General features: G+C 35.6%; 1 protein-coding gene across 5 annotated transcripts in view; it reads right to left on the reverse strand.

Moving 5' to 3' along the window:
* Positions 1-16,698, reverse strand: part of AGO3 (argonaute RISC catalytic component 3) — a 120,056-nt gene that overhangs the window by 26,077 nt on the left and 77,281 nt on the right. For all 5 annotated transcript variants that reach the window (XM_038557915.1, XM_038557916.1, XM_038557919.1 and 2 more), the window contains 8 exons: positions 14,071-14,158; positions 13,795-13,942; positions 13,251-13,370; positions 10,335-10,457; positions 9,875-10,008; positions 6,920-7,104; positions 2,461-2,620; positions 1,085-1,175 (listed from right to left, as the gene is read on the reverse strand). In XM_038557915.1, the coding sequence (XP_038413843.1) occupies positions 1,085-1,175; positions 2,461-2,620; positions 6,920-7,104; positions 9,875-10,008; positions 10,335-10,457; positions 13,251-13,370; positions 13,795-13,942; positions 14,071-14,158 (1,049 nt within the window). The remainder of the gene's footprint in view (positions 1-1,084; positions 1,176-2,460; positions 2,621-6,919; positions 7,105-9,874; positions 10,009-10,334; positions 10,458-13,250; positions 13,371-13,794; positions 13,943-14,070; positions 14,159-16,698) is intronic.

Raw genomic sequence — 16,698 nt, forward strand, 5'->3', positions numbered from 1 at the left:
TCATCTAAATTTGTAGTTTACTACAACCTTATTATTTATTTTGAGAGCAATAAAAGTTTATTTTGAGTTCATTTTGAGAATAATAAAAAAATCAATATTTCCCAGGGAAGAATAGACTAAAAGACCCCACTACAGGGTTAAAAATTGTTTTCTGGGGTGCCTGACTGACAGATGGTAGAGTGTGTGACTCTTGATCTCAAGGTCATAAGTTTAGAAGCCACATTAGGTGTAGAGATTATCTAATAAATCTTAAAAAAAAAGTGGGGTAAAAAATTATCTGGCTTTCTGAAGTTTGTAACAAATACACTTAGGGGCGCCTGCCTGGGTAGCTCAGTTCACTAAGTGGCTGACTCTTGGGTTTCTGCTCAGGTCACAATTTTGGGGTCACGAGACAGAGTCCACTGATGGGCTCCACACTCAGTGCAGAGTCTGCTTTAGATTCTTTCCCCCTCCCTCCTTCCTCTTCCTCTGTTCCCAGCCCCTGCTCGTGCTAGCTCTCTCTCAAATAAATTAAATCTTAAAAAAAGAGAAATATACTTAAAAGAACTGACAAGGAAACTTTATCAAATATAAAGGTGGAAAAAAAAATATAAAGGTGGGCAAAAACATAAAAGGCAAATGTTAAATGTAGGAATGGCAGTATTAAAACAAAGAATTCAGGTGAGAAAATATTAGATTGGACAAAGGTAGAAGATATTTTACACCGAAAAAATGCAATCTACCAAGCTCTTATGTAATGCATCTTTCTATAACAAAGACACTACTGAAATACATAAACTCTTGGAACAAAAACTAGCTGAAAATGTATAATCATAGAGAGGTCAAATAGATAAAGTAGGAAACAAAAGATTTGAGTAATACAATTAATAAGCCTCATTTTATAAATATATATGTAACTGTAGTCCCCAAACCAGAGAATGATCATTTTTCTCAAAAATCCAAAGAATACTGAAAGTTGATTCTAGATATTTATATATTTATAAAAGTTGGTTTCAAAGAGAGTATCACTAAAATTCAAAAAGCTGAAATCAAAATGTTGATCATCTACACTTTAGACAAGGTAAACCTGCCTAATGACACTCACAGCAGCAATAGAAGGTTTCTTCCCATCACCAGCTGGTGGATGAGTGACGTCTGCTCCCAAAAAGATCACTGGTTGCTGGAACACAGAAGGTCTTAAACACATTTTTAAAAAGAGTTAGATAATTCATTTTTCATTATGCATTTATCTGTTTATACTACTGCAACACAACTGCAAGCTGCTGACATAGCGAAGAGGAGGTCTTAACAGCCTCCCTCAAAGGCCTGAACTACGTTTTAGTCTCTGAATTTCTAACTCCATGAAGTAAAAGCAATCACAATGGGTGTATGAAATATCTTATTCAGAACAATCTCCTGCTTTAAGCAGTGGTGCTTAAGGCATATTCTTCATAACAGGCATAAAATGATAAACTTCCTCATATTAATCCACCAGTTTGTATCAATCTTTCTGTAATCTACTTACATTTAAACTATGTAATCTTTCAATGAGAAAAAGAATCATTAACCTTTACACTAAAAAGGATTATGGGAATCTACTACTCCCTCTCCTCTGGCCGAAAGTATAAATTTGAGAACATATTATTTTAAGCAGCTAGCTGTTCATCTTATTTTTAAAAACTATACCCTTTAAGACTCAAATGAGTGTCTCTCAGTTTTTGAAAGCCTTGTTGATAAAATACTATATTCATCTCATTTATGAATCTCATCTATTTAACAGAACAGGAAGTAGAGGCAGCATGGAAAAAGAGAAAAAAAGGGCTTTTGTGTCAAACACACATGGGTGGATCCTTATTCTAATGCTGATTTGTAGTGCATACTGGTCAAGATATTTAACTTTTTAAAGCCCTAGTTGCTTCAACTACTAAAGGAAGCCTGTTGTTCAATTCTCCAAACAACCTCTTCCCCAGCACCTGTTTCTAGGTCATTATGTCACACTTCATAAGAGCTCTTAGACATGAAGGTGATCTAACAGGAACACCTGTCATCCCACTGACTGTGGCGGGGTTCATATGGCTTACATGACTGATTTACTTAATTCATATGCTCCACTCAAGACCATCCCTTCTTTCCTTACTTGCTAGGTGAGTAGCCTCATAACTCTGGGTTGAAGAGGACTATCAAATGAGAAAATCCTTCAAGCTGAGGTCTCTCTTTAGTGAGAAGTAAATAAAGCTCTCAATACTTTCTAGGTAGGCAGGAGGTTCTCGGCATATACTAAATAAAAATGGAAGTGAGAGGGGATTTTCACAAGGAACCTCTTAATCTTGCCTGAGACTTTTTTTTACTAAAATGTTTACTTATCTCTCATAGTAAGAATCATCAAAATTGTCTCTTATACTGATCTTAGGTATGGCAATATACAGAAAAATTAAGATATAAATATAACTAAAATTTAATTAAGTGGTTAGCTTATCTTACCTTTGATGAGGTACAAGAATATTATTGATCCCTCCGAGTTTAACATTTATCTTTAGGCACAGGTTTGAGAGAGTTTGAGGGGATGTTTTTATTACATTCTTCACTTGGACACACTGTGTGGCCATACCCAGAAGTGTATCTCCTACACGTTTCACTTCCGCTATGGAACAAATGCAAATACCTCTAGTTAAAAAAACTGTCAACTTTTTTGAAAATTAAGCTACTATACTTCCCCGCTTGAAATACATCATTGTATTACAAGACACCAAAAATTTGAACACTACTAAAACAATGCTGCTAAAACTTAAAGTGTATTGCCTTGAAGATTAGCTTACATATTTAGTGATTATTTCCCTAGTTGTTTTCTTTAGATAAGAAAATATATTTTTAATCATAAAAATAGTATAACCATAATAACTGAAAAACCAGAAAGAAAAATATACATAATACCTTGTTAGTGTTTTATTGTACTTTCTTCCAGTAATTTCCTCATTTATGTTATTTTAAGGCAGTTATACTCATAGTATATTTATAACTTTCAATCTTATTTCCCAACTTTTAATTTAAAAATAGAGTCTTTGGGGGCCTGGGTGGCTCAGTCAGTTAAGTGTCAGCCTTCCTCTCAAGTCATGATCCCAGGATCGGGGGATCGAGCCCCACATCAGGCTCCCTGCTCAGCAAGGAGTTTGCTTCTCCCTCTACCTCTGCTCCTCCCCCTGCTCGTGCTCTCTCTCAAATTAAAATTAAAAAAAAAAAAAATCTTAAAAAAAATAAAACTAGAGTCTTTACAGTGTACAGAATTGGCTGTAACTTTCCCCCTCTTTGCCATTATATCTACCATAAAGAGTTCAGTGTACATACCATTTTTCTTATAAAATACATGGAAGGTATTTTTTTTTTTTTTTATCTATTCATGAGAGACACAGGGAGAGAGAGAGAGGCAGAGACACAGGCAGAGGAAGAAGCAGGCTCCATGCAGGGAGCCCGATGCAGGACTCGATCCTGGGACCCCAGGATCACGCCCTGGGCCAAAGACAGGCACTAAACTGCTGAGCCACCCAGGGATCCCCCATGGAAGACATTTTAAAGCCAAACTTGCATTCTATTTTGCAAATTGTCATTTTCACTCAATAATATAGTATGTTCTGAATCTTAATATATAAATGACTCTTATATGTAATAATAGCAGTTAGCCTATTTTTAAATGCCATTTTCCCTAACCAGTCATACACTGATACATTTTTTGCTTGTTTCAGGTTATCATTATTTCAAACAATGCTACAAATAATATCCTTGTACATTTATTTTTGTTTCATATAACTATAGTTCATGGTTAAATTTCTATAAGTAGAATTCAGGGGTCAGAGGTATATATTTTCAACATTTTATTTTTAAAGATATTTATTTATTCATTCATTCATTTACTCATTCATTCATTCATTCATGAAAGACAGACAGAGAGAGAGAGAGAGAGAGAGAGAGAGGCAGAGACACAGGCAGAGGGAGAAGCAGGCTCCATGCAGGGAGCCCGATGTGGGACTCGATCCTGGGTCCCCAGGATCAGGCTCTTGGCGCTAAATAAAGGCGGTGCTAAACCACTGAGCCACCCAGGCTGCCCCAACATTTTTGTATCAACTGACGAATTGCCCTCCAAAAAGGTTTATTCATTGATTCAACAAAATATTTAATGTGCACCTAAGACATGCTAGTACTGTGTAAGGCTCTAAATATATAATGTCTCTGAAGAAGATATACAAATGGCTAATAGGCACATGAACAGATGCTCCACATCACCAATTAAGAAATGAAAATCAAAACCGCAACGAAATACCACTTCACACTCATTAGGATGGTTATTATCAAAAGGAAATAAAACAGAAAAGAAAAAAAAATAACAAGAGTGTTGCCAGGATGTGGAAACAGTGGAACTCTTCTGTGTTAACTGGTGGGAATGCAAAAAGGTACAGCTACTGTAAATAAAGCAGATACAGTTGACCTGAGCAGCACCATCAATTAACTGAATCTAAAAGACATTTATAATACTTCATTTAATAAAAGGAAGAGCACATATCCTTCTCAAACTTACACAGAACATTAAGCAATTGATTTTGGACCATGTTCTGGTCCAAATACGTACCTTAACATATTTAAAAGAATAGAAATCATACAAAGTATGGTCTGAGACCACAGTGGAATTAAACTAGAAATCAGTAACAGACAGCTGACTGGGAAATCCCAATATATTTGTACATTAACATAATTCTATGTAACACATGAATCAAAGAATTCTTGAGAAATTAAAAAATATCTTGAACTAAATGGAAATGAAACACAATTTATCAAAATTTTGTGGGATGTAGGGTACCTGGCTGACTTGGTAGAGCAAGTGACTTTTTTTTTTTGAGCAAGTGACTCTTGATCTCAGGGGTGTGAGTATGAACTTCAGGTTAGGTATAGAGCTTAGTTAACTAAGAATTTATTTTTTTATTTTTTTATTTTTTTGTGGGATGCAGTAAAAGGAGTGCTTAGAAGGAAATTTATGGTATTGAATTCAAAATATTAGAGAAGAAGAACGATCTAAAATCAATAATCTATGTTTTTACCTTAGGAAAAAATAGAGAAAGAAAAATATAGACCTGGAACAAGCAAAAGGAAAAAATAATAATGAGAGCAGAAGCTAATGAAATTGAAAATAAGAAATCAATAATCAGGGATGCCTGTGTGGCTCAGCTGGTTAAGTGTCTGCCTTTGGCTTGGTCATGGTCCCAGGGTCTTAGGATGGAGTCCCACGTTGGGCTCCCTCCCCCTGCCATTTCCCCCTGGCTTGTACTCTCTAACAAATAAATAAAACCTAAAAAAAAAAAAAATCAATAAAGAAACCAAAAAGTTGGTTCTTTGAAAAGATCAATGAAATTGACAAACGTCCAGCCACACTAAGCAAAAAAAAAAAAAAAAAAAAGAGAGAGAAGATATGAATTACTAATTTAGAAATGAAAAAAAGGTCATCACTTGGTTCCGTGGCAATTTAAAGCCCAGGTGGCTCAGTGGTTTAGTGCTGCCTTGGGCTCAGGGCGTGATCCTGGGGTCCTTAGATTGAGTCCTGCATTGGGCTCCTTGCAGGGAGCCTGCTTCTCCCTCTGCCTGTGTCTCTGCCTCTCTCTGTGTCTCTCATGAATAAATAAATAAAGTCTTAAAAAAATATTATGAAAAAAAATTATGAACAATAGTCCACAAACTTGCTAACTTACATGAAGTGAGTCAATTCTTTGAATGACACAACCAAAACTTATATAGAAGATTTAGAAAATCTGAATAGGCCCGTTTCTTTTACTTAATTAATTTTAAACATTTTATTTATTTATTTGAGAGACAGAGGGAGTGAACACAGCAAGGAGGAGGGGTAGAGGAAGAAGGTGAAGCAGAGCCTTGGCTGAGCAGGAGCCCAATGGGTTTTTCAGGACCCTGAAATCATGACCTGAGCTGAAGGCAGATGCTCAACCAAGTGAGTCATCCAGGTACCCCTCCTAATGCTATTTTAAAGAAATAATTCTTTCCTTAAACAGTCCTTTTTTTTAATTTTATTTTTTGTATGTTTTTTTTTTTAATTTTTAATTTATTTATGATAGTCACAGAGAGAGAGAGAGAGAGAGAGAGAGGCAGAGAGAGAAGGCAGAGGGAGAAGCAGGCTCCATGCACCGGGAGCCCGATGTGGGATTCGATCCCGGGTCTCCAGGATCGTGCCCTGGGACAAAGGCAGGCGCCAAACCGCTGCGCCACCCAGGGATCCCTTTTGTATGTTTTTTTAAGTTGGAGTTCGATTTGCCAACATATAGTATAACACCCAGTGCTCATCTTAACCATTGTTTTGTGATGTCTCTTTTTTTTTTTTTTTAATTTTATCTTTTTATTCATAGACACACAGAGAGAGAGGGGCAGAGACACAGACAGAGGGAGAAGCAGGCTCCACGCAGGGAGCCCGATGTGGGACTCGATCCCGGGTCTCCAGGATCACACCCCAGGCTGCAGGCGGCGCCAAACCGCTGCGCCACCGGGGCTGCCCTGTGATGTCTCTCTTATTAAAATTCTTCTCACAGCTCTCTTCTCGGACTATTTAGTTTGCTCTGATTTGTCTTTTTTAGGGTTATAATACATGGTTTTATTTATTTAAAATATTTTATTTATTTATTCATGATAGACAGAGAGAGGCAGAGACACAGGCAGAAGGAGAAGCAGCCTCCATGCAGGGAGCTCGATGTGGGACTCGATCCCAGGACCCTGGGACCACGATCCAAGCTGAAGGCAGATGCTCAACCGCTAAGCCACCTAGGCACCTCCATACATATGGTATGTAGCTATTAAAATATGTTTTAATGTTTCAAAGTTTTAGGACACGTTTTAGCAAAATTCTAAGAGGACTATCAAGTACTTGAGGAAAAATGTAATCTTAAGATATCTTTACCATACACTGGCGTCTTTCCTGGAAGGATGACAATAATGAGCTGCAGCCCAGAGTAGGTGTTTTTGAGATGCCGGAACATGGGCTCCACGCTGTCTGCCCCCTGTGCATATTTGCAGAAGCAAGGCTGGCCCTGGATGGGCATCCCTGCATCCTTGGAAATCTTCCGCAGCTGGTCTGTGAAACCCCTAGAAAGAGAAATCACTAAAACTAAATCCTTTGTCGTCCATAACTATAAAGCGGAATGGAATATTTGAGAAGTGAATAGAGAACAAAGCAAAGATTTGTGTGCTCCATATATGAAGAGGTCACCAAGACTACTGATATTAAAGGTGGTGGTGGGTCAGTTATGTATTGTGCCAAGTAAGAACACTGCTACATAATTAGGTGGCATTCTGTAGTTTACAAACAGAGTGTGCTGGTTGAGAGTTCAGTTCTAGAGTTAGCATAACAGGTTTCAGTTCTAGTTCTGTTACTTGCAGTATGAAACTGTAGGCAATTTTTTTCAGTTTCTCTCATCTGTGAGATGATTACTTTATGATAATGGGATTACCAATCCATTATAGGGTTGGTGGAAGTATTAAATGAGATAATACAGGAACTCAGCAAACAGTGGCCAAGACATAGTAAGAGCTCAATAAATTTAAGCTTAACATTCTCTATTTGATCATGATGACATTCGTAAGGTGGTCGGTGAGGTACTATTCCCATTTTATAGATCAAGATACAGTTTCAGGTACATAAAGTATTTGACTGATGTAAAATGGTTAGATAAATGGCAGAGTCAGAAGTATGACTTAGTCCAGAGTTTCTTTCTACAATATTAGGAATCTGAAACTAAGATGGCAGGAAAGATTGTATTCTCAGAAAAGATTTTTAAAAATATATGAAAACAACATTTAAAAACAAATGAGGCAGGCGGCACTTCAATGTACTTTTAGCCACATTAAAAACAACAAAAGACTAGTAATTTCATATTTAAACAGAATTCTGCATATAGCCCCAGATAAATAGTAAATGATATGATTTAAAATGATTTAAAAATCACTTTGTTTTTAAAACAAATAAGGTCCCAAGTCAAGGATCTGAGTTATCTTTACTCAAAAACACTCATTCCCTCAGAGATGAAGTTTATAGGAATTCCCTTCTTCTCTTTTTCCATATTAGTGTTTAATTCAAGAAGTAAGAAGTGATATATTTTCAGTCAGCCCGAGCAAGAGCCAAAAACTGAAAGTTTATGAGTTCTATCAAGCCATAAATGACAAATGTAAAATGAAAAGAATAACTCTAAGCCTGGAAAACTATTGGGGATATTTTCTTTGGCCTCTGGAGGTCAAGTAAGATGATCACTGCATTGTAGTAAACTGTTCTTATGACATTCTACTTGAAAGCAGGGAGGTAAAAACCTTGAAGAAAAATGTGTATTAAGTGAACCTTAAAATATACATTTAGAAATTCGGAGCTCATAAAAAAAGTAAACAGAATTAAATAGAAAAAGTATTTTATTTTTTATAAGACAAAGCAAATTCTGAATTGACCTGATTGGTAAATTGGCCTCTATATCTTTCAAGAACTATTCATTATAGGCATACTTTATAGGACCTATTAGTGGAGGTTTAAATTAGACAATAATCATTTTCCTAAGAAAATCAGATTTTAGAGAGATAAATTTACACAAATAATCACAGTACAATTGTATTTTATGCAGAAAATGGCAAGAGCAAATAGAGAGGATACTGATAAACTAGTATGCTTGTAGTTACGACAGACTATTTCCAACATCACAAATCACAGAAGATTGGGTATTATTTAGATAAGTAGGGATAGGAAGGAGACATTTTCAATAAAGAGAATGACTGGAAGGAGGGAAAAAAAAATGCCAGGGAGATAGAAGGAATATAGTGCTCAGTTTCTTTGTCCAAAATATGGGAAAAGGGGCTTAAGAGGTAGGTGAAAAATTTTCAAAGTCCTACTGATTTTAATTGTTATTCTTTGTTAAGAGAAGCCTGTATGTACGTTGTGGATGGGTGGTGGTCACAAGTGGAGCTGGTACATTTTCATGATAGCATGGCTCTTTAAACAAGAATGACAGCAGAAACCTTTGAGGTTGCCTAAATCTCAAACGCTTGAGGGTCCCAGGGAGAGGAGACAGAGAAGAGAAGCCAAAATGATAAAAGGAACGAAAAAGACAAGAAAGGAATCAATGTTAAGAAAGTAGTCAATTGTATCTAATGCTGCAAAAATTTTGAGAAAAATAATGGCTGAGGAAAGACCATTAGAATTGATAAGCACAAAGATGTTGGAGATCTTCCAGAAACAGTTTCTGTAGGGACTAGGATTTCAAGGAGGGTGAGAAAATAGAAGCCTGGAAAAAGTTAGGTAAATTGAAAACTGACAATTTTTTGTTTTAAATTTGAACAGAAGATTATTGAGTACTTACATGCTGAGGAAAAGAATCTGGGGAACAGAGAAAGTGGTGGAGATGAAGGCCAAATTTTTGAAAGCAAAGAAGTGAAAATGAGGAGTTAAGTCACTCTTTCAAGGAGCTCAATTGAGAAATAAGGATCTTCCTTAATCCTCATCCAAGAGATAGGTATTTTTATTTCTAAAAAGGTGAAAACTGAAGCATAATGAAATGAAGTTAAGTTATTTATGGTAATAATGCTACGCAGTGGCAAGGCTGGGAATTAAACCTAACCTATTTGCCATCAAAAGCCAATGATGTAGCCATACTACATAAGCCAGACTGTTAGGGTGCCTGAAAGAATGAATCAATGACTTTACTAAGGAATAAGAATATCTCCATTCAACTATGGGGAAGAAACATTTTCAAAGATTCAGTGATTAAATATATGCCATATTGAGGCAAACTGGTTAGAACATTGGCTGAGGAGTTTAAAATTGAAACAAAATTTAAACACACAAAGTTCCCCAAAGCAAACTAATGACATGCCTTACTTCAGTATTTCTTCTCTGCACTGCCTCTGTGTGGCAAAGCAAGCTATAGCCCACATTTTTATCTCAACTCCTGTGTGAAACTGCTTCCCCCGCATGTCCCATACTCCATGGCTTGGTGTTGCTACTGTCCGATTCTACAGAAAAAGGAGAAAGGGAAATAAGGCAAAAAAGAAACACTTAACAATTTATTTCACTGAGCTGAAAACCATTTTAAATTGCTGAATTGATATATATCTCATATTCTACATGTAATAAGCTGCTCTAAATCAGTATTACTTATATGTTGTTTTATCATATAGACCAAAAATTCTAAATTCAAGCAAAGATACCTTGAAACAAAAAAGTACTGCTGGAGGAAAAAAAAAAATCACTTTTGAAATCTCAGACTTGGCTAGGATGCTCTTCTTTCTGTAAACAGAAACTGTATGTTTATAATTAAAAAACTACCAAGAGGTTTTACCCGTCCTCCATACTGCAGCATAGGTGCTGGAAGTACACGTCCGGTTACATGGGCCATTTCATCCCGAACTTTAAATTGAAACTCTTGAACAAATGGATCTGTTTCATAATTTGCACTTCTTACCTAACAGAAAAAATCTGTAGTTATTTTCAGAATTTCCCACCAAGTTCCTGCTTCATTTATTAGAAACCTCTGTTTTCTTTTCTTTACACTGTGCCCACAATGTTTTGGATCTAGTCAATGATGCCCTAATCACAGGGCAGGGGATCTTAACCTGGGACCACAGATCATGAATGGACTATAAGAAGTCTGTGAACCTCCTGGTAATTTATAAAAATTTGAATGTATTAGGTTGAATAATAAGAAACCGACTATTTACAAGCTGTGAAGATGCCAATTTTATATGATTAAACCTAATACATTTTGGAGAGGGCGGTCTAGAGATTACAAGAGAAAGAGATTCCTGACCTAAAAAATGTTAAGTTTTAGAAGATCCAGAGATATATTATTAAAATTTATTTTACACCAAGTTTGATAGCAAATATTGATGATCGTAAGGCTTTCTCCTAATTCCTTGATTTACAACTTACATAAAATTATTTGAATATTTTCAAATAAAAAGTGGCATATTATGAAATTTACTTAATGTGATACATTGAGACAGATAAGAAAGCAAATATGATATAGATGATAATTTTTACATAATATATCTATAGATACAAAGATAAAGAATTTATTTTTTATTTTTCTTTTAAGATTTTATTTATTTGACAGAGAGTGAGAGCCAGAGAGATCACAGGGAGAGAAGCAGACTTGCTGCTGAGCAGCGAGCCCAATGTGGGGCTTGATCCCAAGACTCTGGGATCATGACTGACCTAAGCTGAAGGCAGATGCTTAATCAACTGAGCTACCCAGGTGCCCCAAGACTTTTTTTTAATTTAAATTTTGTTAGTTAACATACACTGCAATACTGGTTGATAAAGAATTTAATTCAGGGATGCCTGGGTGGCTCAGCAGTTGAACATCTACCTTCGGCTCAGGGTGTGATCCCATGATCTGGGGTCAAGTCCCACATCAGGCTCCTTGCTTCGGGAAGCCTGCTTCTCCCTCTGCCTGTGCCAATGTCTCTCTCTTTCTCTGTGTCTCATGAGTAAATAAATAAAATCTTTTTTGTAAAAAAAAGAACTTAATTCAGTATAGACCTGGACCTCAGAATATAATTGATGTTTATAGCATGCTATATAGTAACTGTGTTTTTCAAAAACATATTTACTTAATCTCAGGATAAAAGTCAAACAAGGTTACAAAATGAAGGTGGTGTTCAAGTGTTTAACAATTCATTTAAAAAAAAACTAATATAATCTAAATATGTAAAAAGAATCTTCCCACAATAAGCAAGAATGGTTGTTTCTAAGTTAGGCACTAATACTTCTTCAAGCTTAAATGCCATTCATTTCTAGTGTTTTAGTATATAGTCATAGTAAGGTTACAAAGAATAACAACTACTATAAATAAAAACGTGCTGTATGATGTGCTTGGTGTTAAGTTTTATAATTAATTTCCACAATAACCTTAAACTATAAAAGGAAATCTTTATAATCTTTACAGAGGAAAATCTAAAGCTTAGTAAACTTAAATGACTGGCTTAAAACTATCTAGCGAAGCAAGTGACAGAGAATCTGAAACCATATATGTTCTGATTCTAGAGTTCCTACTATCAATCATGACACTAGTGTTCCGGACGCTATAATTGTAATAACAGTAACAGTAAGTAAGTGAAAAAGACAGACTTTGGACCAAGAGCTGTTAGATTCCAAAGCCTGTGCTTTTAACCACAGTACGGTATTTTCTCTTTGGATAGACAAACTCTCATAAATGAGTTAGAAGTAGTTATGGAGATTTTATCTAGAGATAGTGAGAGCGTTAGCCTCAAAGGTTTTAAAATCCTGTCATCATAGATCAGAAAAAAATCCATAAAGAAAACCAACCCATATTCTAATTAAATATCATGTAATAACCCTTTTTTACTCTTTATAAAACCATACAGGGAAAAGGCTCCTTTTCCCTCTAATTGGCTTAGAAAATAAAAGGGCCAGTTCTATAACCCCTTTATAACAGTCTTCACTACTACCCAAATAATATTCCTATTTCTAGACTTCTTTCTCTTCATTCACACAATTTAAATGGTATTCAAGGGGCGCCTGGGTGGCTCAGCAGTTGAACATCTGCCTTTGGCAGAGGGCATGACCCCGGGGTCCTGGGATCAAATCCCCATCAGGCTCTTTGTGGGGAGCCTGCTTCTCCCTCTGCCTGTGTCTCTCATAAATAAATAAATAAAATGTTTAAAAAAATGGTATTCAAAAAGAGACTAAGATAAGATCCAGGTGCCTTTTTTCATTTTGCTTTATTCTATCAGTTTTATAAAGTGGTACTGATAGTCTTCCTATCCATTTAGAACAATGACAAAGCATAGAGATCCTACATGTTTGGAACAGTCTCATATATCTTTATTCATCCTATATAATCACCAGTCTGATACTGGGGGCTAAGCAATCGTACTGAGGGTTAAGACTCACTAGTCTTAATTTGTCATAATACGTTGACTTTTCTTCCTTTTCCCTTTCTCTTTAAGACAGGGGTAATAAAGTGCCAGTTCACTAAACTGAGACATTGGTTCTGAGAGTATCTGCTCTAGATCTAATTAAAGAGCTTCGGTTTAAATTAGAAGGATCTAATCCTTCTCACAGAATCCATTAAGGTTCACCCGTAGAACACCACTGGATGACTTCTTCCATTATTCCTTTTAATTCTGAGTCTGTGAAATGGTAATAAAGTATGAGCTGATAAGGACACGGCACTTAGTAGTAGCTCATCCTAACACGTTTTTAATTCCCATTTCTAGGGTCAAGTACTAACCAATCTGCTAATTTCCTCTTGTCTATCTGGTGCAGATCTTGCTGTTGCTTTGATCATAGTGGAAGTCTGATTGTCCGTTAGCTTCTTGATACATCGTTGCCCTGCCACAATATTACAGACCTACAAACAGAAAAAAGTTTTGTACTAGATGTATATATCTTTTTTTTAACTCTCATTGCCAATTACTAACAAAATTAAAATTTTAAAACCTACTTCACTAAACTGCTTCTGTTTAATATCATGTAGGTAAAAAAAGTAGTAAACAATACTCCTTTATACTATGATTATCACAGGGTGAAAAGTACACTGGATAAAAAAAAAAAAAAAAAATGAAGTGTACCAAAATGTTGACAGTGACTACTTTAGAGTGATAGGATTATGGATGAAAATTTCCAAATTATTTCATTATGAAAAATTTAAAATAAAATAAAATAAAAGTTCAATCTCCAAAATAAATGTGAGAACGTAAAGTAAGTTATATGCCATAAAAAAACCAAAAGAATGATGAACAAGAGGATATTAAGAAACAGCCTAAACACATTACTTCTAGCGGCAGGTAGGTATGTTTCTGTTCCTGCCCCACTTGCAGACAAGGAAGGTGTGGGTACTTGAGCTGAAGAGTATACTTTTCTCTGAAATACTGTGCTACTGTTCTCTCCACAGTTTGCCCATTTTCCAACTGTAAAGGAAAGCTGGAAAAAGAAAAAAGTACGTATTAACAACTCTCATCTCAGGATGGTGAGCAAAACTCCCAGTCCACACTAACTAGAGCAAGCTGCCTCACATCATCTCTGCTCTGACAAACACCAGCTTTTCTTACGTTTGATGACTGGCAGGCCTTCTTGTTACATTACAAACACGGTATTTCCGTCTCATTGTTCCACAATGAGTCACTTCAACCTTCAGACCTGTTCCCAAAAAGAAAAACTGAGGTTATAAAACTGTCACATTTCAAATATTTATAAAGCCTGTTCGTTAGTATACAAACTCAAATTCTAAACAGATAGAAAATCTGTGATGCAGGTAATGTTATATTAATAAAAGATTTTATAAATAACGTTGCTAGTAAGGATTACAATCATGATAGATCTAACTCCAAACATTTTTCCTATCCTATCAGGCTCTACACATTAAAAAACAGAATCATAAAATTGCAAAGCCTATAGAACAAGGGGCAAAGTTCTGCATTAATTTAAAAAATCTGTCTATAATAAATCTAGGTATTTATGCTAGGACAGGGAAGGAGGATTGAGAAAGGAGTTTAATAATTCTCAACATACTCTAATTTTCAAAGTATGTGATATTTGAATAGCCCAGTCATCACATAGTGACTGAAGATTAGATTTTCATGAATCTCAAGAAGGAAGTCCTTCAAAGATTTTCAAAGCAGGAAGAAAAAAATTCCAGGCCCTTTTAACAGAAGCAGAGTAAGAATTTAGTTGAACTATAAGACATAGCTCTCTCTTACTAGTGACTATCAGAACTTAAATGCAACCAAAAAAATTCTTAGGGCAGGGGATCCCTACCTTCTTATGGAATCACTGACCCCTTTGAGAATCTGATGAAAGCAATAAACACCCAGAAAATTACATATACACATAATTTAGCATATGATTTTAGATGTTCCTGGCCCTTGCAGTCCATCTATGGACCGCAGGAGTTTGAAGATCCCAAGCCTGCTTTAGAAAGTGAAGCAATGGTTTTTTAAACTACTGGTTAAATTCTGTGGGATTTCTTAAGCAGTGCTGTCCAATAGAACTTTTTGAGATGATGGAATGTTCTACATCTATGCTAATATGTGATCACTAGCAATATATGTTATGGAGCACATTAAATGTGGCTAATGTGACTAAGAATGTGAAAATTTATTTTAATTAATTTAAATAGCTACATGTGGTTAGTGCTACTGTATTTGCCAGTGCAATCTTGGAGCTACCTAGAAAAGAGTTAACAAACATATGGTGGGCTTATAGATAAGCAACTCCATTACTATGGCCAGGGCTCCAAAGGAGTAGATGAAGGACAACTTTTAGTTTCCTGACAGTATTTATGGTTATTACTTTTGCATTATTTCCTTGTTATATTTGTGATTCCTATTGTGCAGTGGTTCTCAACCACAGGCAATTTTCCCCTCCAAGGAACATTTGGTAACGTCTGAAGACATTTTTAATTGTCATGACTGGGGGCATCCATCTAATGGATGCTAGGTTTAGGGATTCTTGGATCCAGGGATGGTACTAAATATCCTACAATGCATGGGACAGCACAACCTCCCACCCCAGGCCAGAACAAAGAATCACCCAGCCCAAAATATCAATAGTGGGAAGGCTGAGAGAAACCCTGCGACAGTGTAACTTATTTTCTTATCTAATTACTAACTGGAGTGCCAAACACAAAGTTCATTTACAGTAATATTTTCTTCTGATATATCAGTTCAAATTAAGATGTTAAATGAACATAGTGTCACTGTACCAGATTGGTACGGATTTTTCTTTATAGGTACTCCTGATTAATCAGTGATAACTAGTTTTTATTAGTAATTGCCTCTGTATTATAAAGGAGACTAGAAAATATTATAGAAGCAATAAAAGGCTGTAAAAAATTATGTTCAGAAATATAATGTTTTAGAATTTTTTTCTGTTATCTATACCACTTAGCAATTTGTTTCCAATTCTTCCTCTGAATTAAAGAAGCTATTATTGAGATTCTAATAGCCTACTAAATAAGTTTTTACCAAAAATAAATTGGTTCTTTTATAAACTTATGATAGCTTTACCATACACTTTCCCCAATATTTCTGTTTAACCATGATGAATAACTATACAAAGGAATCACCCTAAAGTTACTATTAAATATTAAGATAAAAGTTCAACTGGAACCAAATGAATGAACTAAGGGAATCTATTCATTATAGCACAATTTGTATCACTATTTAACAGTTATCATTAAATATCTTATGCTAGCTAAAAATTAAGCCCAAATATATAGCACAGAACACATAACTGTTTTTCCTGAATTTTCATGGTAGGATTACATGATATATATTAAAGAACTCTTTTATAAAACAAAACAAAAACACCCCCAAAAAAGTCAACCAAGCCTTTCTGACTTTGAATGGAGGGAAAAAAAACCCATCAGTTGTTCAGTCAGATCCAACTCAGATTTTTCTACCCCAAATCTAGGGTCATAGGTGCCTAAGGATTTGACCCAACCCAGGGCTTGGCAAAAAGTTTAAATTTTAAAAAATGGACTAGATATTTCTCTGCCCAGGTCCCTCCCGAAACCCTCCATCCAACCAAAAAAATTTTTGGCTTTAATAAATCAAATATTTAACCTATAAATTTGGCTTTACCTTCACTATAACATCAACTTTATAATGCTTTCTAGTCATTTTTTCAGTCATTTCTTTGGGCCCCTGAGCAGTTGAAGTTAAGATCGAGTCCATGCT

The sequence above is a fragment of the Canis lupus genome, chromosome 15 (assembly GCF_011100685.1).
Source record: "Canis lupus familiaris isolate Mischka breed German Shepherd chromosome 15, alternate assembly UU_Cfam_GSD_1.0, whole genome shotgun sequence".
NCBI classification, from domain to species: Eukaryota; Metazoa; Chordata; class Mammalia; order Carnivora; family Canidae; genus Canis; species Canis lupus.